At 41.8% G+C, this 25071-nt stretch overlaps 1 protein-coding gene across 3 annotated transcripts in view; it reads right to left on the reverse strand.

Annotated features, from left to right (window-relative positions):
- Window positions 1-23968, reverse strand: part of TLK2 (tousled like kinase 2) — a 118591-nt gene extending 94623 nt beyond the window's left edge. Inside the window, exons 1-2 of one of the 3 annotated variants that reach the window (XM_038546953.1) lie at window positions 23917-23968; window positions 20818-20900 (exon numbers count right to left, since the gene is read on the reverse strand). In XM_038546953.1, coding sequence (XP_038402881.1) covers window positions 20818-20898 — 81 coding nt within the window. In that variant the 5' untranslated portion in view covers window positions 20899-20900; window positions 23917-23968. Of the gene's footprint in view, window positions 1-20817; window positions 20901-22414; window positions 22551-22735; window positions 22866-23916 lie in introns of those variants that run through there. The other 2 variants (XM_038546951.1, XM_038546950.1) reach the window with 2 other exon arrangements.
- Window positions 23969-25071: the final 1103 nt, after the last annotated feature.

Raw genomic sequence — 25071 nt, forward strand, 5'->3', positions numbered from 1 at the left:
TGCTAGACCATTAACAATTTATTTAATACAAATATATTTGGATTTAGATCTGCCATATTGCTAATTTTTTCTCTATCACATATTTTATTTTAAGATTTTATTTATTTATTCATGAGAGACACAGAGAGAGAGAGAGAGAGGCTGAGACACAGGCAAAGGGAGAAGCAGGCTCCATGCTGGGAGCCTGACTTGGGACTCGATCCTGGGACTCCAGGATCAGGCCCTGGGCTGAAGGTGGCGCTAAACCGCTGAGTCACCCAGGCCCACCCCTATTTATCACATCTTCTTGTTTCTTTTCCCTCTCTACCTTCCTTAAGACTGAAGTGTATTTTTCTTTAAGTATTCCATTTTATCTCCACTGAGGGATTATTAGCTATTACTTCTTTGTTGTATTATTTTTTTTATTGGTATTTATCAGTCTACCTTCAAATGACAATCAAATAACCTAATAAATATTATCTGCAATCAGTAACATAGACCAAATCTTAGAAATTCACTGTAATTAAAGGTTTGGTTGTAAAGGCAGAATCCCATTATAACAAATGTCACTATAAAAAATTCTAGAGCACCTGGCTGGCTCAGGCAGAAGAACATGTGGCTCTTGATCTCGGGGTTCTGAGTTTGAGCCCCATGCTGGGTGTAGAGATTAGTTAAATAAAAAACTTAAAAAAAAATTCTATAAGAATATCCCATAATAAGAATATGGTCCTAACCTTCTTTTTCAGAAATAAAAGACTTTAGAGAACTAGTTAAAATAAGTTATCTACCAGGGCACCTGGGTAGCTCAGTGGTTAAGCATAGAACTCTTGGTTTCTACCTCAGGTTATGATCTCAGGGCCTTGGGATCAAGCCTTGCATGGGCTCTGCACTCAGTACAGAGTCTACTTGTCCCTCTTCCTCTCCCACTCTCTGTCCCAAATAAATAAATACATCTTTTAAAAAAATAAAAATAAGCTATCTACCACAAGTCTGTATAACAAAAACTCTACCAGTTCTGTTCCAGAGTATGTCACAATCACTTTTTAAAAATTTTCCTGAGGGGGATCCCTTGGCTCAGCAGTTTAGCGCCTGCCTTCAGCCCAGGGCCTGATCCTGGAGACCCAGGATCGAGTCCCACATCAGGCTCCCTGAATGGAGCCTGCTTCTCCCTCTGCCTGTGTCTCTGCCTCTCTCTGTGTCTCTCATGAATAAATATAAAATCTTAAAAATAATAATAATAATAAGTTTTCCTGAGTTCTATTACAACTAAGACCTTTTAATTTTGCTCCACTATCTAGCATGACATAAACATTCACCTCATTTTTTCCCACATAGACTATTCCTCTAGAAAAATCCTCTTTCAAAATAAGCCACCAAATAATAATGCAGTATTTAAAAAGAGAGTTTTATATAACACCATCAACTATCTAAATAAATTAAATCTCAGGGCATCTGGGTGGTTCAGTAAGTAAAACGTATTCAACTCTTGATCTCAGGGTCCTGTGTTCAAGTCCTAGACTAGGCATGAAGCCAATCAATCAATAATATCTCTTTCTTTTTTTTTTTTTTTTTTTTAATTTTTATTTATTTATGATAGTCACAGAGAGAGAGAGGAGAGAGAGGCAGAGACATAGGCAGATGGAGAAGCAGGCTCCATGCACCGGAAGCCCGACGTGGGATTCGATCCCGGGTCTCCAGGATCGTGCCCTGGGCCAAAGACAGGCGCCAAACCACTGCGCCACCCAGGGATCCCAATAATATCTCTTTCTAATTCATTATATGGAGTTTCTGTTTCTCTCCAGGACTTACATAATTCTGACTTGCAATACTATGTATATCACCAATTAATTCCATTATCCCAAACCATGAAAGGACTATGGAATTTGTTATGGTGAGAGTTTACCTTTAATAGTGCCTACGGGGATGCCTAGGTGGCTCAGTCAGTTAAGCATCTGCCTTCGGCTCAGGTCATGATCCTCAGGTCCCGCAACTAAGTCCCACCATCAGGCTCCCAGCTCACTGAGCAGCGTGCTTTTCCCTCTACCCCTCCCTGCTTACACACTCACTTGCTATCTCTCTCTCACTCCAAAATAAATATCTGTGGGACCCTGGGTGGCTCAGCAGTTGAGCATCTGCCTTCAGCTCAGGGCGTGATTCTGGGTCCAGGGATCCAAGTCCCGCACTGGGCTCCCTGAGAGGAGCCAGCTTCTCCTTCTGTCTATGTCTCTTCCTCTCTGTGTCTCTCATGAATAACAAAATCTTTTTAAAAAAATAATAAAGTAAAATACATAAAATCTGTAATATCGTTTGTAGCAGAACTTATAGGTCCTCATCTAAATCACAGAATATATATTATTGACACATACACAGAACTCAAAAGAGCCTTGGAGGTTATCTGGTAGAGGCTTATTCCTTAGATCCTCCAAAAAGAACCAAACATAACAACAGGGTACTGTTTATCTGCACAGCCCATTTAAAATACCAAATTGGGGCAGGCCCGGTGGCACAGCAGTTTAGCGCCTCCTGCAGCCCAGAGTGTGATCCTGGAAACCCGGGATCGAGTCCCACGTCGGGCTCTCTGCATGGAGCCTGCTTCTCCCTCTGCCTGTGTCTTATGCATCTCTCTCTCTCTCTCTCTCTGTCTCTCTCATGAATAAATAAATAAAATCGATAGATAGATAGATAGATAGATAGATAGATAGATAGATAGATAGATAGTAAAATAAAATGCCAAATTGAAGGGCACCTGGGTGGCTCAGTCAGTTGAGCATCTGACTTCTGCTCAGGTCATGATCTCAGGGTCCTGGGACCACTCCACATTGCGGGGGGCCGCCCCCACTCAGTGAGGAGCCCTCTCTTTCCCCTTTCCTCCCCCCACTTCCTCACTCATACACACTCTCTGATAAATAAAATCTTTCATAAATAAAATATCAAACTGACTCAGTAGCTAAAATTTTACTGACTCCATATGGATGAAAGAATTTCAAATCCTTGCAGTAGAACTCATCTTAAAAGCTCAAAAGCGCTGATTAATAAAATTAAGGAAACAAAATATTGCTTAATAAACTCCATTTAAAAGAAAAAAAATAACCTTTTAAAACATGATCTCCCTGGGAGTAAAGGGAGTAATAATAAAAGGTTGGGAATTAGAAGCAAGTCTCTTGCACAGTAACTCTCCATACAATATCTCTAATAACTACTCACATGCTCAAATACTTCCTGTAAAAGACAAATATGTGTTCTAATTTGAAGTAAAGAACCTGTACCCAGACCCTAAGCAGTTTTGTACTTTTTAAGTCTATTTTGAGTCACAAAACTGTTTATGAAAACCATGGAACCCTTATCTCCTAAAAATGATACATCCATAAATATATATAAATTTTACCTAAGACACATCTGTAAGTATATATAAATTTTACCTACCTTTTTACAAGGTTCAAGAACCCTAACGTCTGTCCATGGACTCCTTTGCCATAACCGACTATGGAGAAGCCAATGTTTTCATTCATTGATACATACATGGCTGGATTGATTGACAGGTATAAAAATATATTACTCCCCACAATGGAGAGAAATATGGCTATAACTACCAAAATTACAAATGCTCATCATATCCTCTGACTCAGCAATTCCACTTCTAGGGATTTATTTTGTAAACATGCATGAACATATGTGAAATGTCATTAATGCTCAAGACTATTCACTACAGCACTTGCTTCTATCAACAAAATTCTGTTGTCCATTTAGGTGTCCATCAACAAGAAACTGGCTGAATTACGGTTCAGCTGTACATTGGAATTTTTTTTTTAAGATTTATTTATTTACTCATGAGAGACACAGACTGAGAGAGAAAGGCAGAGACTTGGGCAGAGGGAGAAGCAGGTCTTCGAAGGGAGCCTGATGCGGGACTCGATTCCGGATCCCGGGATCACAATCTGAGCGGAAGGCAAGCGCCCAACCCCTGAGCCACCCAGGCGTCCCTGTACCTTGGAATATTAAGCAACCTTTGGCAAATACAACAAGGAAGCCCTACATACACTACTATAAGACAATTTCTAAGATTTTAAGCACAAAAAGCAAAACATATGATACTGTATAAAATATCTGTCACTGTTTTTTTATTTTTTATTTATTTTTTATTTTTTTATAAGTTTTTTTTTTTTTTTTTTTTATTCAGAGAGAGAGAGAGACTGAGAGGCAGAGACACAGGCAGAGGGAGAAGCGGGCTCCATGCAGAGAGCCCAACGCAGGACTTGATCCTGGGTCTCCAGGATCAGACCCCGGGCTGCAGGCGGCGCTAAACTGCTGCGCCACCAGGGGTGCCCTCACTGTGTTTTTTTTAAAATGGAGGGGGCTGGGAACCCTGGGTGGCGCAGTGGTTTAGCGCCTGCCTTTGGCCCAGGGCGCGATCCTGGAGAACCTGGATCGAATCCCACGTTGGGCTCCCGGTGCATGGAGCCTGCTTCTCCCTCTGCCTCTCTCTCTCTCTCTGTGACTATTATAAATAAATTAAAAAAAAATTTTTTTTAAAAATGGAGGGGGCTAATATACCAATTTATTTGCACATACGCACACACACACATATAAAACATGTCACATATACATCAAATATATATGATTTATAAACATATACCATCATATAAATTAAGGAAATTGCTACTACCAATAACTGTCTCCAGGGAAGGAAATCAGATGGACATGGGAAAAGTGTCAAAGAAATGTTTCATTGTGTATCTTTGAAATCTTTCGAATTCTGTACTGACTATATCACCTAATTGAAATTAATTCTTTAAAAAAGAACCTGTACCCAGACCCTAAGCAGTTTTGTTAAGTTTAAAAACCAAGCTAATCTGTACTATCATTCTGTGACTTACTCTGTAATATTTTATCAGACCTTTTCTTAAGAGAGCTCCTGGGTGGCTCAGTCAGTTAAGCATCTCCTTTGGCTCAGGTCATGATCTCAGTGTCCTGGCATAGAGCCCTGCACTGGGCTCCCTACTCAGTGAGGAGGGGAGCCTGCTTCTCCCTCTCCCTCTGCAGCTCCCTCTGCTTGTGCTCTCTCTGCCAAATAAATAATAAAATCTTTATTTAAAAAAAAAAAAAAACTTTCTTTAGGTTATTTACAGTGTATCTTAGAGTGATCTTTCTAAGCAACATAGAAAAAGTCTCACCTTTCCACACACAATCTGACTCCTGAGCAAATTACACTCCCTTCTTTTAGGCTCACAGTACTTTCACATCTCTTTATCCACCCTCAGCTATGTGCCATAGACATGAGTCCACGTATGCCTGATTTTAAGTGCTTCAAGAGTATACAGTGAATCCTGTTTTTTTAAACCCTCCTTAACACCTGTTAGACATAGTACAGACTCAAAGTTGGTTGAACTCAACTGCTGAAAAATTTGAGTATTAAAATTTCACTATAGCTCTTTTCCTTCATCTTATCTAGATTATCACACAAGCAGGTCAAATGGTTCATAAAATATTGATAGAATATTTTGTATCTTGTTACTAGCTGGTCAATTGGTAATATAATGCAGACTGGATAAGTTAGTTTTGGTTTGATGCTAGTAGCTTCTGCTAAATTTGAACATTAAATCTGTCTGTTAGAGTTAATTAACAGAAGATATCCTGAACTGGAGCCACCATCTCCTGAGATCAACGGCCCTTCAGATTACATTTTAATTCCACAATTAATCCTTAGTATTCCTCTGGAGTCAGACAAAACAGGAACTAAATTAACACCAACTCTGGCAGCAGTTTATGTGATAAGTCACATATTTACTCTTCATATAAGCCAAGTTTTCAGTCATACAGGTCACATCCATTACAGCAGACACCAACATCTTGTTATCTTTATGTGGTCAACATCAATAGTCTTCAGAGAACCTGGGGCAGCCTGGGTGGCTCAGCAGTTTAGCGCTGCCTTCAGCCCAGAGCATGATCCTGGAGACCCAGGATCGAGTCCCACCTCGGGCTCCCTGTATGGAGCCTGCTTCTCCCTCTGCCTGTGTCTCTGCCTCCCTCTCTCTGTGTCTCTCATGAATAAATAAATAAATAAATTTGAAAAACAAATAGTCTTCATAGAACTTAACAGTTAAGGCAATACTGGTTAAACTAAAATCTAGGACGCCAAATTTGGATAGCTTATTATTCTAAAATTGGTTAAAATAAAAGGTTATCCTATGTAACTCACCAAATTACATGATGGTTTGATTCTTCCACTTTCCAGGCCAATAGTATTATTTGCAAAAACTGCAGTTTGAGTATTATTACTAGTTCTTCTATAGATATTAATGAAATTTCTAAGAGCTTTAAGGCTTTTTGCTGGATATGAACTAAAAGAAAAAGAATCACCATTTTTAAAAAAGATTTTTATTTATTTGAGATATAGTGAGAGAGAGAGCATGAATGAAGAAGAGGCAGAGGGAGAAGGAGAAGCAGGCTCCTCACTGAGCAGGGAGCCTGACATAGAGCTCAATCCCAAGGCCCTGAGATCATGATTTGAGCCAAAGGCAAATACTTAACCAAGTGAGCCACCCAGGGAAACCCAATCACCATTTTTAGCCGCCCTTGATCGATTATAAGGGCTGAGAAGGTCAAACTCCAACAAAATAATGAATTTTAATATGATCCAGCCATTCCACTTCTGCATGTGCACCCAAAAGAAATAAAAGCAGGGACTCAAACAGACTTCTGTACACCCATGTTCACAGCAGCAGTATTCATAGTAGCCAAAAGGAAGAAGTAATCCAAGTGTCCACCGTCAGATAAATGGATAAATAAAATGTGGTACATAGGGGATCCCTGGGTGGCGCAGCGGTTTGGCGCCTGCCTTTGGCCCAGGGCGCGATCCTGGAGACCTGAGATCGAATCCCACATCGGGCTCCCGGTGCATGGAGCCTGCTTCTCCCTCTGCCTGTGTCTCTGCGCCTCTCTCTCTCTCTGTGACTATCATAAATAAATAAAAATTTTAAAAAAAAAATGTGGTACATATAATGGAATATTATTCAGCTTTAAAAAGGAAGTTCTGACATTACAACGTGGATGAACCTTGTACAATGCCAAGTGAAATAAGCCAGTCACAAGAAGACAAATACTATATAAATCCGCTTATATGAGATTTCTAAAGTAGTCAAATCCATAGAAAGAGAAAACAGAATCGGAGTTGCCAGGGACTGATGGGAGGGGTAGATGGGGAGTTATTATTCAATGAGTACAGAGTTTCATTTCTGCAAGACGAAAAGGTTCTTGAGAGAGATGGTGGTGACACCTGTACAACAAAATGAATAAACTTAATGTCACTATACACTGAAGAATAATTAAAATGGTTAATTGTATGTGTATTTACCACAATAAAAAAGTAAAGTTTAATGACCAACCTCTTTATCTCCTTCATCTAGTTAAGATTAAGCAACAGACATCATCCTTTCTTTGAGAATATTTTCAGAAAAATGCTCCACTTCTATTTTCCTCCCTGCCGTCTTTGGAGTACACTTAATAGAACAAGGTACTTTTCATGTTCCTATGTTATTTGTAACCCAAATTCCCAAAAGCCAACATATACAAAATGAAAAGCTTATTAGAAGATTTTGAAAGAAAGAAAGAAAGAAAGAAAGAAAGAAAGAAAGAGAGAGAGAGAAAGAGAAAGAAAGAGAGAGAGAGAGAGAGAGAGAGAAAGAAAGAAAGAAAGAAAGAAAGAAAGAAAGAAAGAAAGAAAGAAAGAAAGAAAGAAGAGAGAAAAAGAAAGATAGATTGATTTTGGCAAGATTTTGTTCTAGCTTTGTTCCTGAGGCTTTTATATTTCAACACCACTACTTACTCTCTGAGAATATTAATTCCTAAATGGAATTTTTGAGTTTTATTTTCTCTATCTCAAATATGGTCCCCCCCTTTTGGTATAGTTCATCAAAGAATTTTTTAAACTGGAAGTGTCCAGAGTCAAAGAGACTTCCAAGTCATACAGCTAGTTAACTTCTTAGACGGTTTCAGGACCAAAGATAAATTATTCCCATTTTGGTATATATAGTTAAAGAAAAAAAAAGATTATGTTAAAAGAGTAAGATAGGACTACAATGAAAATTTCATTCTTAGCTATATCCCAAACTGCACAGGAAACTACCAATTAAGTTGCTAAAACGTCAAAACAACCAAAATTCTCTTTTACTTAGCATTTGACCACAAGCATTCCTCAGCATAAGGTCTGTGAGGGGAATGATACTTCTTATATCTGATAGCTAATGTAGTGTACCTATTTCCATTGTTAAACATCAGTAAAGATAAGGGACACCTGGCTGGCTTAGGCAATGGAGTGTGCAACTCTCGATCTCAGGGTTGTGAGTTCGAGCCCCATATTATGCACAGAGCTCACTTAAAGTACACACACACACGCACACACACAATAAAGATAAAATTCTAGAAAACTAAAGTAGTGGGAGTGGGAAGAAAGCAAAAAAGGTTGACTTAGTCATGAGAACCTTGGAAAACATGAGAACCTTGGAAAACTAATAAACCAAACTGAGAAGCGCTCCCACTGGTACTACAGATCCTCTAGACAGCTCTAATCTGCAAAGGAGTGTTCCTTGGGTTTAAAGCAAGAACAGCCCATGAAGAGTACACTTATCGCAGAATACTCAGCTGGCTCAGTTGGTAGAGCATGCAACTCTTGATCTTGGGGTCATGAGTTCGAGCCCCACACAGACAGCAAGATTTTTAAAAAAAAAGGTGGGGGGCAGCCCTGGTGACCCAGTGGTTTAGCACCGCCTTTGGCATGGGGCATGATCCTGGAGACCTGGGATCAGGTCCCGCGAAAGGCTCCCTGCATAGGGCCTGTTTCTCCCTCTGCCTGTGTCTGCCTCTCTCTGTCTCTCATGAATAAATAAATAAAATCTTAAAAAAAAAAAAAAAAAAAAAACACACTTATCCTGATGAGCACTGAGTAATGTATAGAATTGGTAAATCACTATATTATACACCTGAAACTAATATAATACTGTTAACTCTACTGGAATTAAAAATTAAAAACTTAAAAAAAAAGTCCAAATTATAAGATTTCCTTTTTTTTTTTTTTTTTAAGATTTTATTTATTTATTCATGAGAGACACAGAGAAAGAGAGAGAGAGAGAGAGAGGCGCAGAGACATAGGCAGAGGGAGAAGCAGGCTCCATGCAAAGAGCCCAACATGGGACTTGATACAGGACTCCAGGATCACGCCCTGGGCCTAAGGCAGGGGCTAAACCACTGAGCCACCCAGGCATCCCTGAAATAAGATTTCCTATGAAAGTCTCTGTAAGGGAAAAGAAAGCTGACCAGGGGCAGGCAGGCAGGTGCTAAGACAAATAAACCTATGATAAGAAGCTCTGGAAAAAAAAAAAAAAAAAAAAAGAAGCTCTGGGGGCCCACACTCAGCCAAAAGACTACCCTCAAATGAACCAAAAAGAACAGAGAGATAGGAAGGTAAGAAAGACCCTCTGTAGAGCAAAGTCAGCAAATATTCCAGGAATAATTTTTTTTTTAAGTATGTCTGAAGTCTAAGGAAGGAATATCTGGGACTAGAAAAAGTAAAGTTTCTGTCTGGGTTAGGGAAACTGGGCAACTGCCCTGTAAAAAAAAGAAGAAAAGAAAAAAAAAAGAAAAAAGAAAAAAGAAAAAAAAAAGCCAAAGAGAAGAGCCTATGAAACATTTAACAAAGCTAACATACGAGGATGCAGATTCTACACTAATCCAATTCCAACACATCTAGTAGTAGTCAAGGTCAAGTGAAACCTACCACCAAAAGGGACCTAGCAATTTGAAACCCAGACAAGGTAGAGAAGAACAAGACTGATCAAGCCAATCATCCCTAGACTCAGGGCTGAAATACGAAATCACTGATAATATACCTTATTAATTCTCCTCCTTGGCTTTTTAAAAAATAGTTTTAAGGAATATTTCAATTCCTGCTTTATTTAACTAAAAGTAAACAGAGAATAAGAAATAGCACCAATGACTCTAATGGCCAGGAGTGATGACAATGACAACACTTTATATAAAAGTAAGAAAGCAGATGCAAAGTGAAAACTCACAAGGGAGAAACCTAGGTATGCATTCTTACTATGGCACAAGGGTCCATGCACATTTTATGAGTATTAAATAGGTTTGTATTACTAGCTGTAAAAAAGTGAAATCAGGAATTACTGTACCAAAATCCATGAGAAGACACAACTCAGAAAGGTAAGCTCAGCACTCAAAATTTAGTTCTATTTAAGGGCATTTGCTGACTTAATTCCAAAAAAAACTGTGAAACTGAGCTCTACTTTAGGAAGTCTAGGGGTGTAGGGAGAGAATGAAGTCAAAGCCCAGGCCCTCCCCAGAGGGGAGTCTGGGAAATCCAACAAGGAGCATAGGGCTACCTTTACAGGACAAGAGTGACCCAGAAACAAATCAGCCTTTGTGGAAACTCATGGATAGGTTTACGCAGATTAGACAAATTTAAAAAAATTAAGCAGCAGAAGATAGGTCAGAAGAAACTGCCCAGTATTCAGCCCTGGGAAATAAAGACCAGTAATCCAAAAAAAAGGGTGGAAGGCAGAGCAAATATTCTAAGATCCAATATGCTTACAGAGAGTGCAAGGAGAAGACCAAGAGTAAGGCAGAGGCAACATATGAAGAGACAATGGCTGAGAATATTCTAGAACTGATCAACAACAATCCACAGATTCAAGAATCCCAATGAATCCCAACAGAATAAATAAAAGTAATTCTATCATTCACAAAAATCTACATATAGATATTTAAAGCAGCTTATTAATAATTGCTAAAAAATGAATGCAACCAAGATACCCTTCAGTAGGTGGATGGATAATAAAATGTAATACATATAGACAATGGAATATTATTTAGTGCTAAAAGGAAATGAGCTAACAAGTCACAGAAAAAACAAGTAAATATTACAAAGTGATAGAAGCCAATCTGAAAGGCTACAAACTGTGTGATTCCAACTATACAACATTCCATAAATGATAAAACTATGACAACAGTAAAAAGATCAGTAGTTGCCAAGGCTTACTGGAAGGAGGGATAAACAGCTGGAGCAGAGGGGATTTTTAGGGCAGTAGAACTACTCTGTATGATACTGTAATAAAGAAAGATCATTATACATTTGTCAAAACCCATAAAATGTACAACACCAAGACTGAATCTTAATGTTAACTATGGACTTTGGGTGATAATGATGTGTCAATATAGATTCATCAATTGTGACAAATGTACCACTCTGGTAGTAGATGTTGATACTGTGGGAGGCTATGCATGTGTGAGTAGATGGTTAAATGATGCACCTTATACCCAATTTTGCCATGAGCCTACAATTTCTTTAAAAACTAAAATTAAAAAAAAAAAAACCAAAAACCTAAAATCTACTTTTTTAAGTGTATGTATGCTCAGGTTCCCCCCAAAAAACTCAAATGTAAATAAAGCACAGGAAAATAATAAAGGAAAAAGGTAATCCAACCTAGACATATCACCCAACCCTACTTTATAATATAGAAAATCAAAGATGAAGACAAAATCTCAAAAATGGGCAAGGAAAAGGTAGATTACCTTCAACAGAATAGCAATGAGACTAAAAATTAAAAGCAACAGTGAACAATACTGAAAGAATATAATAGCCAATCTAGAATTTTAAACCTCACAAAAATACTATTAAAGAATACAGCAAAGGTGTACCTAGGTGGCTCAGTTGGTTAAGCACCAGACTCTTGATTTCAGCTCAAGTGATGATCTCAGAGTTGTGAGACTGAGCCCTGAGTTACACTGAACATAGAACCCACATAAGGGCAGCCCGGGTGGCTCGGCGGTTTAGCACGGCCTTCGGCCTAGGTTGAGATCCCGGGGACCTGGGATGGAGTCCCGCATCCGGTTCCTTGCATGGAGCCTGCTTCTCCCTCTGCTTGTGTCTCTGCCTCTCTCTCTCTCTCTCTCTCTCTGTGTCTCTCATGAATAAATAAATATTTTTTTAAAAAAAGAACTCACTTAAGATTCTCTCTCCCCATCCCTCTCCCTCTGTCCCTTTGCTCCCTTAAAAAAAAAAAAAAAAAAAAAAAGAATATAGCAAAAAAAAACCCCAGATATTTAAAGCAGATGAAATAGGGAGACAATCACTGGCAAACCCACACTAAAGGACAGATATATTTTAGGAATATAAATGTTTATCATATCTTTTTTTTTTTTTTAATGTTTATCATATCTTAGAAGAAAAAGTGTTCCAAATAGAAGGTCAGACACAAAAAGGAATGAAGAACAAAATGGTAATAAACATGCAGGTTAGGCTAAAATAACACTGACTACATAAGGAGATTCAAAAATAATATAGACTCTTAAAAATATATAGACAAATAGTGAATACGTGACATTTCTTGCATTTCACCAAAATCTGTAATTGTGCAACACAAAGTGTAAACCCTAATGTTAAACTATAGACTTGGGAGACGCCTGCATGGCTCAGCGGTTGAGTGTCTGCCTTTGGTTCAGGGCGTGATCCCAGGATCCGGGATTGAGTCCCACGCTGAGTTCCCTGTATGGAGCCTGCTTCTCCGTCTGCCTGTGTCTCTGCTTCTGTGTGTCTCTCTCATTAATAAATAAAATCTTTAAAAAACAAAACAAAACTATAGACTTTGGTTAATACTAACATATCAATATTGGTTCATCAATTGTAACAAATCTACCACACTAATGTAAAATATTAATAGTAGGGAAAACTAGAGGTGCCTGGCTGGCTCAGACCATGGAGTATGTAACTCTTAATCTCAGGGTCATGAGTTCAAGCCTACATTAGACACAGAGCTTACTTAAAAAAAAAAAAAAATAGTGGGCAGAAACTAGAAAAACAGGGAAGAAGTATACAAGAACTGGGTACTATCTGCTCAATTTTCTATAAACCTAAAACTGTTCTAAAAAATAAAGTCCAGGGTGCCTGGGTGGCTCAGTCAGTTAAGCAAGTGTCTGCCTTCGGCTCAGGTCATGATCCCAGAATCCTGGGATGGAGTCCCATATGGGCTCCTTGCTCAGCAGGGAGTCTGCTTCTCTCTCTCTCTGCCCCTATCCCCTGCTTGTGCACACTCTTGTCTCTCTCAAATAAATAAATAAAATCTTTAAGAAATAATAAAAGTCTAGGAGCACCTGGGTGGCTCTGTTGGTTAAGCATCTGCCTTCAATGCAGGGCATGATCCCAGGGTCCTGGGATTCAGCCCGACATCAGGCTCCCCACTCAGCAGGGAGTCTGCTTCTCCCTCTCCCTCTGCCGTTCCCCCTGCTTGTGCTCTCTGGCTCACTTACACTCTCTCTCTCTCTCTCTCTCTCTCTCTCTCTCTCTCTCTCTGGCTTTCTCTCACTCACTCTCTGTCAAATACATAAATAAAATCTTTAATATATATATATAATTAAATATGAAATACAGCATGTTAGCTGGGAGAGAAATAATGGAGTTAAATCTTCAAGCCCCTTGTACTGACAAACAGGACAAAATGATTAACATTAATCTTTGATAATCGATACATGTAATTTCTGTGGTAACCAATAGAAGAGTACATAATTTTCAAAGTAGAAGAGGGGGGACGCCTGAGTGGCGCAGCGGTTGAGTGTCTGCCTTTGGCTCAGGGCATGATCCTGGAGTTCCGGGATCGAGTCCCACATCGGGCTCCCTTCATGGAGCCTGCTTCTTCCTCTGCCTATGTCTCTGCCTCTCTCTGTCTCTCTCATGAATAAATAAAAATTAAAAAAAAAAAAAAAACAACAACAACAAAGTAGAAAAGGGAATAATGGAATGTTAAAAATAATAACTAACAAAAATCTGTAGAGAAGTATTAAATGCTTATTTCTTTATCCTTCATTGAAAAAAATTAATGAAAAAAATCATTTCAAAAGAAAGTAAAAAAGGCATAAGAAAGATTTAAAAAGAAACACCAAGAACAGTTAAGCCTAAACGTGTCATTGCATTAAATGTAAATGAACTAAATCTTCTAATTGAAAGATAAGAATTCTGAGTGGAGTAAAACAATAAGCTAGAGCAGACCATGTCTACTGATATGGATGACAACTAACTCTACTTTCGTCTTCTCAATATTCTTTTTCCATTCAACAAAAACTTATTCAATGTATACAACATGCTGAGCATTTCAATAGTCAGAGATAAAGATATCAAACATTCTCCCAAGGAGACTAATAGGAGAAACAAATAATACATCATAATAAAAGTATGTTATCAAGTGCTAATAAAATATTGCAACTAGAATAATGCAGATATCTTGAAAAGCTATAAAGACAATATATCTAGATTATGCTTTGAAGGTTAAGCTGAAAGTTCATCCAGTAAATAAAAAAGGAAAGGAAAAGGAGAAAGTATGAACTTCTTTGCTAACATTACAGGTCAGGAGATCAGTCACGGTTTAAGGGTGTAGAGCAATGAAGTAGGAGAGAAAACAACTGGGAATGAAGTTGAAAAATTAGGATAGGAGCTTTAACTCTGTCCAACAGGTAACAGGGAGACTTTAAAGCAAGGGATTAAGACAATAATGCTGGGATTTTTAGAAATCTATTTTTTATTTTATTTTATTTTTTAAGATTTTATTTATTTATTCATGAGAGACACAGAGAAAGAGAGGCAGAGACACAGGCAGAGGGAGAAGCAGACTCCATGCAGGGAGTCTGATGTGGGACTCGATCCCGGGACTCCAGGATCACGCCCTGGGCCCAAGGCAGGCGCTAAAGCACTAAACCACCCAGGGATCCCCAAAATCTATTTTTTAAATATTTCTTTACTTTAGAGAGACAGAGAGAGTGCATGCATGGGGAAGGGGAGGGGCAGAGAGAGAATCCTCAAGCACATTCCTGCCTGAGACTGGAGCCCCAACAGAATGCTCAATCCCACTACCCCTGAGATCATAACATGACCTGAGCCAAAACCAAGAGGCGGACACCTAACCGACTAGACACCCCTATTCTTAGAAATATAAATGGAAACAGTTTACAGAAAGAAAAATGGGGGTAGGAGAGACTGGCTACTAGAGTTATGAATGAGGAAGGACTGAGAAAGTGGCAGGGAGGACAGAAAACTGCTTGAAACATTTCAGAAAAAGAAGAGACATGAGTTGATACTTGACTACATGTGAAATGAGAGGAGAACTTAACAAATACTAAGTAAATGAAAGGGAGAAGACAACATAAAGGCAAACAGTAATAAATTTAACAGTGCCTTAAAATTCAATGGTGTAAGCGTAGACTGTTTCTCAGAATTATGCTTATTGAGCACTGTCTAACTATGTATTAAATGTAAAACACCGAAACATGTATTTTTTTAAATTACTGGATTGGTATGTAAAATAGTTAACACTAGATATCCATAACTGACATTTTTTTCTGACATCTTTTTTTTTTTTTAAGAGAGAGATGGGAGGAGGGGCAGGCAGAGGGAGAGGGAAAATCTTAAGCAGGCTTCACACCCTGCGTGGAGTGAGTCGCAGAGCTTGATTTCGTGACTCAAGCTGAAATCACCAATTGGGCGCTTAACTAAACCACTGAGGTACCCCCATAACTAACACATTCTAATTAATGCAATTAGTAACTAAATGGCAGGAGAAAAAGGTACCAGTTAAGTTAAACATCTTTTCAGAAGTCAAATTTGATCATTTAAAGTGATCATGTGGGATCCCTGGGTGGCGCAGTGGTTTGGCGCCTGCCTTTGGCCCAGGGCGCGATCCTGGAGACCCGGGATCGAATCCCACGTCGGGCTCCCGGTGCATGGAGCCTGCTTCTCCCTCTGCCTATATCTCTGCCTCTCTCTCTCTCTCTCTGTGTGACTATCATAAATAAATAAAAATTAAAAAAAAATATTTAAAGTGATCATGTATCAAAAAAAATAAAATAAAAATAAATTTAAAGTAATCATCATGGGGCACCCGAGTGGCTCAGTATGTTAAACATCTGACTCTTGATTTCATCTCAGGTTGTGAGTTCAGGGTTGTGAGATGGAGTCCCATGTGGTGCTCAGTGTGGGGTTTGCTTGAGATTCTTTTTCTCCCTCTGCCCCTCTCACTGTTCACATGTGTGCTGTCTCAATATAAACAAAATCTTTTTTAAAAAAGTGATTGTTGGGATCCCTGGGTGGCTCAGCGGTTGAATGACTGCCTTTGGCCCACGGCATGATCCTGGCGTCCTGGGATCGAGTCCCACATCGGGCTCCCTGCATGGAGCCTGCTTATCCCTCTGCCTATGTCTCTGCCCCTTTCTCTGTGTCTCTCATGAATAAATAAATAAAATCTTAAAAAAAAAGTGACTGTGTAACACAAATTTATAGAAGGTAGGAAAATAGATTTTTCTTTAAGACATCAAAAATCTACTATGTGATAATACTTTAAAGTATACCGTCTTACTTCAGGCTCTATAATGTAGAAGGTTCTTGCAGTGCCAAAACAGACTGTCCCACATTCACGGCTTCTCATTTTGTTCTTCTTTTCGATATCATCACATACTACATAATCCTTTTTATTCAATACAACTGAAACTAATAATACTAATCAAAACAGTAGACTGTGATGGGGAATCTAAAAAAAATTACGCCTTAAACATTTTCTTTAAACTTGAAACTTATAAATCCATATTCTGTTGCCAGTTTTTTGATGCAGGCCCTTTGAGTTATAGATCCAATGACTATAGTTCTAGTCTCACACAAACCACACCCATACTGCATCATCCACAATTTCTAGTTTCAATTTCTTTAAAAGTGAAGTGAGACTTAAAAGATACTTGCCAAGGATCTAAACGAAGAATCCTTTTAGATTATAAAAAACAGTAATTTGTAAACATTTATATGCATTTCCTTACTGGCCTGTCTTTCCAAGATAGTTAACTTAGTTTTCATAGAATCAACAATTCTTATATTTTACTATTATATTCCTTTGGCTTATGAAATTTAAATTAAATTATACAATTACAATACAAGTGCAAGTGTCATGGTGTGATCCTTTGTAAATCCATAATTCAACCAGTGCGAGCAATGCAGTGTGCATCAGTATGTCTTACGAAAAGAGAACAGAGTTTATTAAGACTAGCATACCTGTTAGAAAAGATTTAAATTCACTTATTGCTTTTATTGTACTTGGAACAGTACCTGGCACATAGTATTATATAAGTATGTGCTACTATATTAGCCTTAAAACTAAACTAGTTACAGGGATGCCTGGCTGGCTCAGTGTAGGAAGAACATGCAACTCTTAATCTTTCTTAAACTTATGGTTGTGAGTTTGAGCTCCACATTGGGTGGAGACGTTATTTAAACAAACAAGCAAAAACAAAACTACACTAGGTGACTGGATGGCTGTCAGTTAAGCGGCTGACTCTTGGTTTCAGCTCAGGTCATGATCTCATAGGTCCTGAGATACAGCCCACCATCAGGCTCCATGCTCAGCAGGGAGTCTGCTTGAAGATTCTCTTCCTCTGCCACTCCCCCCATTCTCACACACTCTCTAAATAAATAAATCTTAAAAAACAAACAAACAAACAAAAACAGTAAACTAGCTAGATACAGTACACGCAATGGTAGAATCCTACCTACTTTACACAGCCTCTGAAGTCACAGAGACTACCTGTACTTAAACTGTCAAAATGGGGTTCCTGGCTGGCTCTGTCGTAGAGCATGTAACTCTTGATCTTGGGGTTAAGTTCAAGCTCCACGTTGGATGTAGAGATTACTTAAAAAAATAAAATGTTGAGAGAGAGAGCTAAAGCAGAGTATCAATATAAGCTGCAATAGGTCCTCACTGAAAACATATGAATATAAGGTAGAGTCAGTTTCACATAACTAGAAGTGAATTATCCAGTGCTTAAGGGAGGCGATTTAAAAAAAAAAAAAAAAAAAAAAAGTAGGCTAGCTCACGTATCAGGTCAAAAAGAAATGTAAAAGTAGGTTCACAACCCAAATTTAACCTTATCACCTCAAAAATGTTAAGAGGATGGTTACATGCCCTCCTAAAAAGTGGCAGCTAGGTAGGGAAGGAAAACCAGTTATATTTTCTTAGTGCATATTAGGCTACTTTCCTCTATCATCAATCCACTAATGATAGAAAACATGAATCTCTTAAAAAATAAATAAATAAATAAATGCCCATGCAGTACATCCCAAGGCACAAAACAAATCCTTCTGGTTTACCAATTATAAATTAAATACACTAATTGCGGAACTGTATATAAATGCAATATACAGAAAATTTTAAATGGTAGCCTGACCATTTTGTTTGAGCCTTAATTTTGTGATGCAGATCTAATCTGCAGGTGTAAAAAACCTGAAGCAACATGACAGAAGATCTATTAACCACCTGAAGTTCAAACACCGTAGCTACTTAAAACACTCTTGTCCACTAGGAAAGAATCCACAGTGGCACTTTCTTCCTTCTATGGACATCAAAAAGTACTGAAAATGTTATGAATAGTTAGGAGAAACTCAACAGACAGCCCCTGAAGGCTGTACCACTCCCACTAGATGGCACTATCACAGGAAATTCACTCTTCTCCCATTTGGAGCAAGGGCTGAAAGCTCTCTTGATCTCTGCAAAACTGAAAACTATCAATTCAATGACATCCTCATTGGGAAATTACAACCCATAATGAGGAAATCAAAGCTGGGAGGAGGAGTTTTTCTCAAAGCACCTTTTCTGCCAGGACCATGGCCGCCTCCTCCTCCCCAGTTCTATTTCAAAATTAGTGGTCTGAGGAATACCATGGCTTGCAGGCAAAAAAAGTCCTACAAAATGGAGATTTCCTTTTCTTCTTCCTAACTCCAAACTACAGAAAAATTTACTTTTTCCCCCCAAGTGTGTTTGCTATAGGGAAAAAAACAAATCAATCTCTTGCTGCCCCTTGAACATTTATTGTAATCAATATACTTAACTATGACTAAAAACATCAAAATAACATACAATTAGTGACATAAAAACATTTGGATATAAATAAACTTCATTATATATAAAAGGAAAAACTTTCTATTAAATAGGCAGATTAGGGACGCCTGGGTGGCTCATCGGTTGAGCATCTGCCTTTGGCTCAGGACGTGATCCCAGATTCCCGGGATTGAGCCCCACATTGGGCTCCTTCCATGGAGCCTGCTTCTCCTCCCTCTGCCTGTGTCTCTGCCTGTCTGTGTCTCTCATGAATAAATAAATAAAATCTTTTAATAAATAAATAAATAAGTAGGCAGATTAAGTTTTCTGACACCTTAATTACATGATTTTAAGTCGGGCCTAGGCAACAAGATTCACAGCGTCAATTATCCCCATCACTTATGCCCTACTCCATCAAAAGTATACTTGGATATAGCTATCATTACCTTAAAAACTAAAGAAAGGCATACTAACAACAAAACCCAATGAGTCAAAACCACATACAACTTGAATACACACTTACTTTTATTCCATAGGTGCCCACTTGAACAGACAGATTTGGATATGAACCGTCTGCTGAATTCCCAAATTAAAAGACACATCAAAGTTCTTTTTAGGTAATCAACTGAATCAGAGATCAATTTAATACTCAAATATACTGCTCACTTCCAGCTGAAGCTACTTCTCCCAGATCAAAGAACTCACATTTATACATACATCTTTAATATATGAACAGTCAGTATAGCCACTCCAAAGTACCACAAGTCAATTACTTAGTAAAAGTGGCCAGAGAAACCAAGAACTGTAAACGTGTAACGAATCCTGTGTTCCCACAGCACCTTGTCACAGTTCTGACACAGATCTCACCACAGTACCATCTCCCTCTCGCTTACTCCACAAAGGAGGCTTGGACAGACTGAGATGTCATTCCTGATACCCTGCACAATGCCTCGTATGCAGCAGGCACTCAACAGCTGTTGAATGAACAAAAATTATAAAGCTATTCCAGTTCACCAAATCTACAAGATCTCTCAAAGCAGCCAGTTTTTCCAACTAAACCTTGACACCTTCTCCCTTAAGAAGCTACTAACCGAAGCATGAGACTAATGTTTAGGTTGCCATGAGAAATAAGATTTCTTGCAAAGCACAGAAAGAAATGTATCACATGAAGTCAAAGATCAAAAATGCACAAGTCTCAAGCCCAAGTAATACAACAATCTTGGACTCGTGAAGTTTTTAAATAAGACATCACAAATACCTTTTACATGTTGTATTAAAACCATAAGTATATTCCACTAAAACCATGAAAGCAAAGGGGTGAACTACAGGAGGATGCAGAGGAAGCCATAACATTGCTTAAATGAACCACCTGACCATCAAGAGGGGCTTGATCTTACTTTATGCTCCCAGAACAAAAATAATAAAGAGTGAGCAAGAAGGACAAAATGAGGAGAGAAAAGGCAGTCTGGGGGTGCAACCAGGAGGAATCTGAACTGCAGATTGGGAGAACTGACAAACTTCGCAGAAGCAGATTTTTCAGAACTCTAGTATAAAACTATCTGAAATACCCCACTGTATTGAATCTATGCCCAAATCCTTTCATTAACAGTTTTTTTTTTTTGGAATGACTGAGGAGTTTTGACAAAACATGGCACAAAATCCAGATACACATCCCATTAGTAACCTTGCAACAAGACCCATGGGAAACCTCTCCCATATTAGAGGATAAAGAGCAGCATATACTCTCCTTTAGAATCTTTTTAATACTGTTAAGTTAGAGGAATGACTGGTAAATCTAAAAGTTCGCGGAAATCATGAGCCCATCTCACCTGCAATGGATCAGTATGGCCCACCCAAACTGATCTTAATTGCTTTCTAATTGTGTTTCAATTAGACTATGAACAGTGCTCATTATCAGCATTCTACTCACCTTACTAACACCAACTCCTGTAAACCTGGCCTCTAATAATTCCTGCCGTCGAGGGTCCAGGCTATGCAATTCTTCCATCATTTCTATTGAAAAAGACAAAGTAGGTTGTGAGACCATAGAAGCTAAAACATGAGGTACCAATTTTTAGATATAAGAAAATGCAGTGATTATTTCATTTGATGATCACACACAGGTAAACCACAAGTAAATACAGCATACAAATGATAAACTACAACATGCTCCCTCAAATAGCAATACGTTTAAAGTTAAAAATGGCTCAGAAGTCCTCTTCAGAGGGCTTCTTATCCTTGTCCAGTTCCGATCTGATTTTAACAGCAAAAAACCTCAAACCTTCATATAATCTCAGTAAAAGTTGAGCAAGGACTAACTTACAAAACAACAACAGAAAAATTCCTTCTATCGACCTTTCAATTTAACTAAGTACTTTTCGATAGGTTTCCCCAACCCACAGGAACTAGTCCTTAAAACTAAAAATATGAATTGCTAATAATAATTTAAAAATAATGTAGCATGAATCAGAAGCCACAAATAACTTCAAATAACTCTATTATATAGCTCCCTTCTCTGAAGAGCTCACAGTAGCTCATGAAAAAAGGAATTAATTATCTTAAATTTAATAGAGAACCCATGGTAAAACCATCAACCAGCATTCACTCAGGAAATCAGTAGAGCTCCATAACCATCCCTTTACAAAATCTTTTTCTGACCACTCCCTGGAGCAGTAGGTTTCTCTAGACATCTGCTTTTAGCACTCCTTCCAAGCAGGGAAGGGCAGGAGGACACCATTTTTAAACTCCTTCCACGACCAATAAAATAAATGCACAGGCTACTTTCAGCAAACGCGTCCATCATTGCAAGAGATCAGCTCTTGCAGAACCCATTGGAAATCTAATATTAAAAGTGGAATGGGAGCATACACCATTACAGAGAACCCCTCCGAACATATTATTAAACAGCTTTTGGAACGATGGGCATGATTTAAAAGTTCACTGAGAACATGAATTAAACATTCTCCTCTGCAATCTAACAACTCCACGTTAACTGTAACCACCCCTACCAGTCCTCCAGTTTCATTTCCCTTCCTGGATTGAGAGCCTGGGGCAAAGGGGAATGAAAGGGTGACAAATTAAAGTTTCACCCACACAAGTGCAGGTTAGCGAGGGAATAAGGAAATTCTCCAGAAGGCAGAAAGGCATCTTAAAAAAGAAAAAGAAAGAAAGCGAGAAGGGGATAGAGAGAGAGAGAGAGCGCTTCCCCGTAAGTGGCCTTCCTCGCGTCTCGCCCTGCCCTAATCAAGGCCTGAATGGCAGAGGTTGCAGCCTCCCTCACACCCTAGGGTCTCTCGGAACATTTCCTAAACCTCCATCCCCAGGCCTGGACCGGAAAATAACGCCCCAGCGGTTATTCCATTTAATGTCAACTCATGTTGAGGAAATCTCCACTCTGTCTCATTCCAGCAGGGCCTTGGACCGGGATCCTCCCTGCAGCCCACAGCCGGGAAGCAGAACCGATGGGGCCTGGTCCCGGCGCCCCTCGCCTCCCGCCGGCTCCAAACTTTCCCCAACTCCAGGCCCACCTGTCACGGAGGGAGGGCGGGCCGGCTCTCGGGGGCGCCCGGGAGGCTGCCGGGGCCTCCAGCTGCCGGGGCGTCCCCTTCGCCCTGCCGGCCGCCGGCCCCACTCCCAGGCCGGGGCCGCCTGGGCCTCCCCCATCTTCAGTCCGGCCCCTCGGCGACCCGCAGCCCTCGGGGAGCCCCTCCCGCCTCAGCGCCGAGGAGCTGCGGCCCGGCGGCGGCCCCCGGGTGGGCCCGGGCCGCAGCCTCCTCAGCTGAGGGGTCCCCCGAACGGTTAATGCCCCAGGCCCGGCGCCCTCCCCCGCCCGGGGCTCAGCCTCTCACCTGCCGCCGCCGCCGCCGCTCCACGCTCCTCCCGGGAGGGGCCCCGACCCGACCCGGCCGCGGACCGCTCGGCTCTCCCCTTGGGCAGGCCCGGGGCGGAGCCGGGGCCTCTCCTGAGCGCCGCAACCCCCCGCCCGGGCAGCCGCCGCCGGCGCCGGGCTCCACGAGAGGGCGGGCGGGGGAGGGGGGCCGCGGAGGCCGCAGATCCCCGGGCTCGCGTACAGAGCCAGGCGCCTGACGCGGGCCCGGGCCCGGGCGGCCGCGGGGGGCGCGGGACCGGCCTCCTGGCGCCGGACAAAGGCCAAGGGAGGCGCAAGAGGGCCCAGGCCGGGCCGGGAGGTGGGGGCCCGCTCGGCTGGGGGCCACTCGGGTGCGGCGCGGAGGGCGGGGGGGGGGGGGGTCGGAACCGCTGGTGCCCAGGACCCGCCTCCGGCCCCTTAATCCGGATCGGTTCGGTCCGGATTAGTAGTGATCGGTGTAAACACACTAGTGAAACCGCGTGTTTCCTCGCGAGATTTGCACGGCTGGGAGGCAGGGGGGGTCCTGGGGGGGTGGGGGAAGAGCCGGCAGTGGGGGAGGAGGGGGAGGGGACGAGGAAGGTGGGGGGGTCCCCGCTGCCCCGGCGCCCCGCCTCCTCCAATCAGCGGCCAGGCTGGCGGGCAGGGGTTAACCAGGGGACCCCGCGCCGGCGGAGGAGGCCGCCGCCTCGCCGGGCGGCTGAGGGCGGGCGCGCGGGCGGCGCCGGCGACTGGCCGCCCCGAGCCCGACCCGGGCCGGAGTCCGGGAGCCCCCGCCGCCGATCGTCTGTCACCGGCCCCCGCCCGCGGGACCGACCGGCCTGGCCGAGGCGCTCGGGCCGGCGCCCTGGGCCGCGGACCGGCGCTGGAGGGGCCTCGCCGCCTGGGCCGGGCGCTCCCCGATCCGCCTCGCCGAGCCCCGCGCCCGCCCAGCCCCTCGTCTCCACGAGTTTGGGTGAGAAGCGGGCTTGCTCTGCCCCGGGATGGATTCTGGAGGAAGAAAGCCCGGGAGCCGGCGGACCCCGCCCGAACTTCCTCGGAGACGCCCAGCTAGTGAGTTCGCCGTGCCCACCGCGTTGGCCTCTCGCACGCCCCGCCGCTCTGCTAAGGGACCGTCCGGCTCCCCAAACCCTGGAAAACGGACAGCACTTTCCCTCCACGTACCTGGCTGGCGGAGGGCGCCTCTAGGGACAAAAGGTTCCCAGGGATCAAAGCTGAGCCCCCACCCCCGCCAGGATGCTGCCCTCCGGAAGGGGGGGCGCTACCCCAGAGGGACGCCCCGGGCACCCAAGGGGAGGTTCCATTGCAACCTCTGATTTAAAAAAAAAAAAAAAACACGGCCCTCCTGGGTACTTAGCGGGACCTGCGGGTAGGACTAGCATAGAAAACACAGGCCTGGCCCACACAGAATGTCTCCTGGGCAATGAGAACTAGGAAGAGGTGAGCTCTTGTGCCCAGTAGCCCCCGCAGCCTGGAGGGCCTCCAGCGTGGGAAGAAGAGACTCCCACTCTGATCTCTCAGCCCCAAGGGGGGGCGGGGGGGAGCACATTCTCCACTGACTCCCAGGAGCCTGGACACTGACTTCAACGCAAATACTCAACTTTGTATTTTCCTCTGACGCTTCCATGATCAGACATCTGAAGATGATTTAAGGAATACAAGTGAATCACAAGGGGAAAATTCAGACAATGAACAACAGCCTTGAACTTTTCCAGGGGGTAGGCAAGTACTTCAAGTGGAGTTTCTGCCTTTTTCTCTTATTTTTTCTTAATTCTTGTTGTATTAACAGAACACAGACCTGCTGAAAGGGCCGAGGATGGCAGTTTACTTTTTGTTCCTTGTCTGACCTTCCATACCCTTGGACCAATTCGGGCACTGTGGGAAAAAAATCCATTAAACCAAGAGTCACCTTGCCCCAGATCCCAGCCAGGTTGGAAAGTGCACACACATATTGCCAAAGATAACAATGTTTGAAGGGGAGGGGGAGAGCCAGCTGGGGGCAGAGGGTAGGAGGAGAGGTCAAGGTGGAGGGCTAGCCAGAGAACCAAGGGGCAGATGATCTAGGTAGGACTTGCCTTCCCCTCCAACACACACACACACACAAAAACAGCAAATGAGGCAAGCTTTTGCATTATAGTGAATGATCAAGAAAGCAACTCCTTAAAACAACACTGGAATGTCTTAAATGGGGAGAAAAGAGTTTAGGAGACAGAGCACTGGACAGAGAGTCAGAGCCGAGTTCAGTCCAGCTGTTCCACTGACAAGCTGCATGGACCTGTCACTCACCCTTTTCAAGCTTTGCCAACCTCATCTATGAAG

The sequence above is a fragment of the Canis lupus genome, chromosome 9 (genome assembly GCF_011100685.1).
Source record: "Canis lupus familiaris isolate Mischka breed German Shepherd chromosome 9, alternate assembly UU_Cfam_GSD_1.0, whole genome shotgun sequence".
Taxonomy (NCBI): domain Eukaryota; kingdom Metazoa; phylum Chordata; class Mammalia; order Carnivora; family Canidae; genus Canis; species Canis lupus.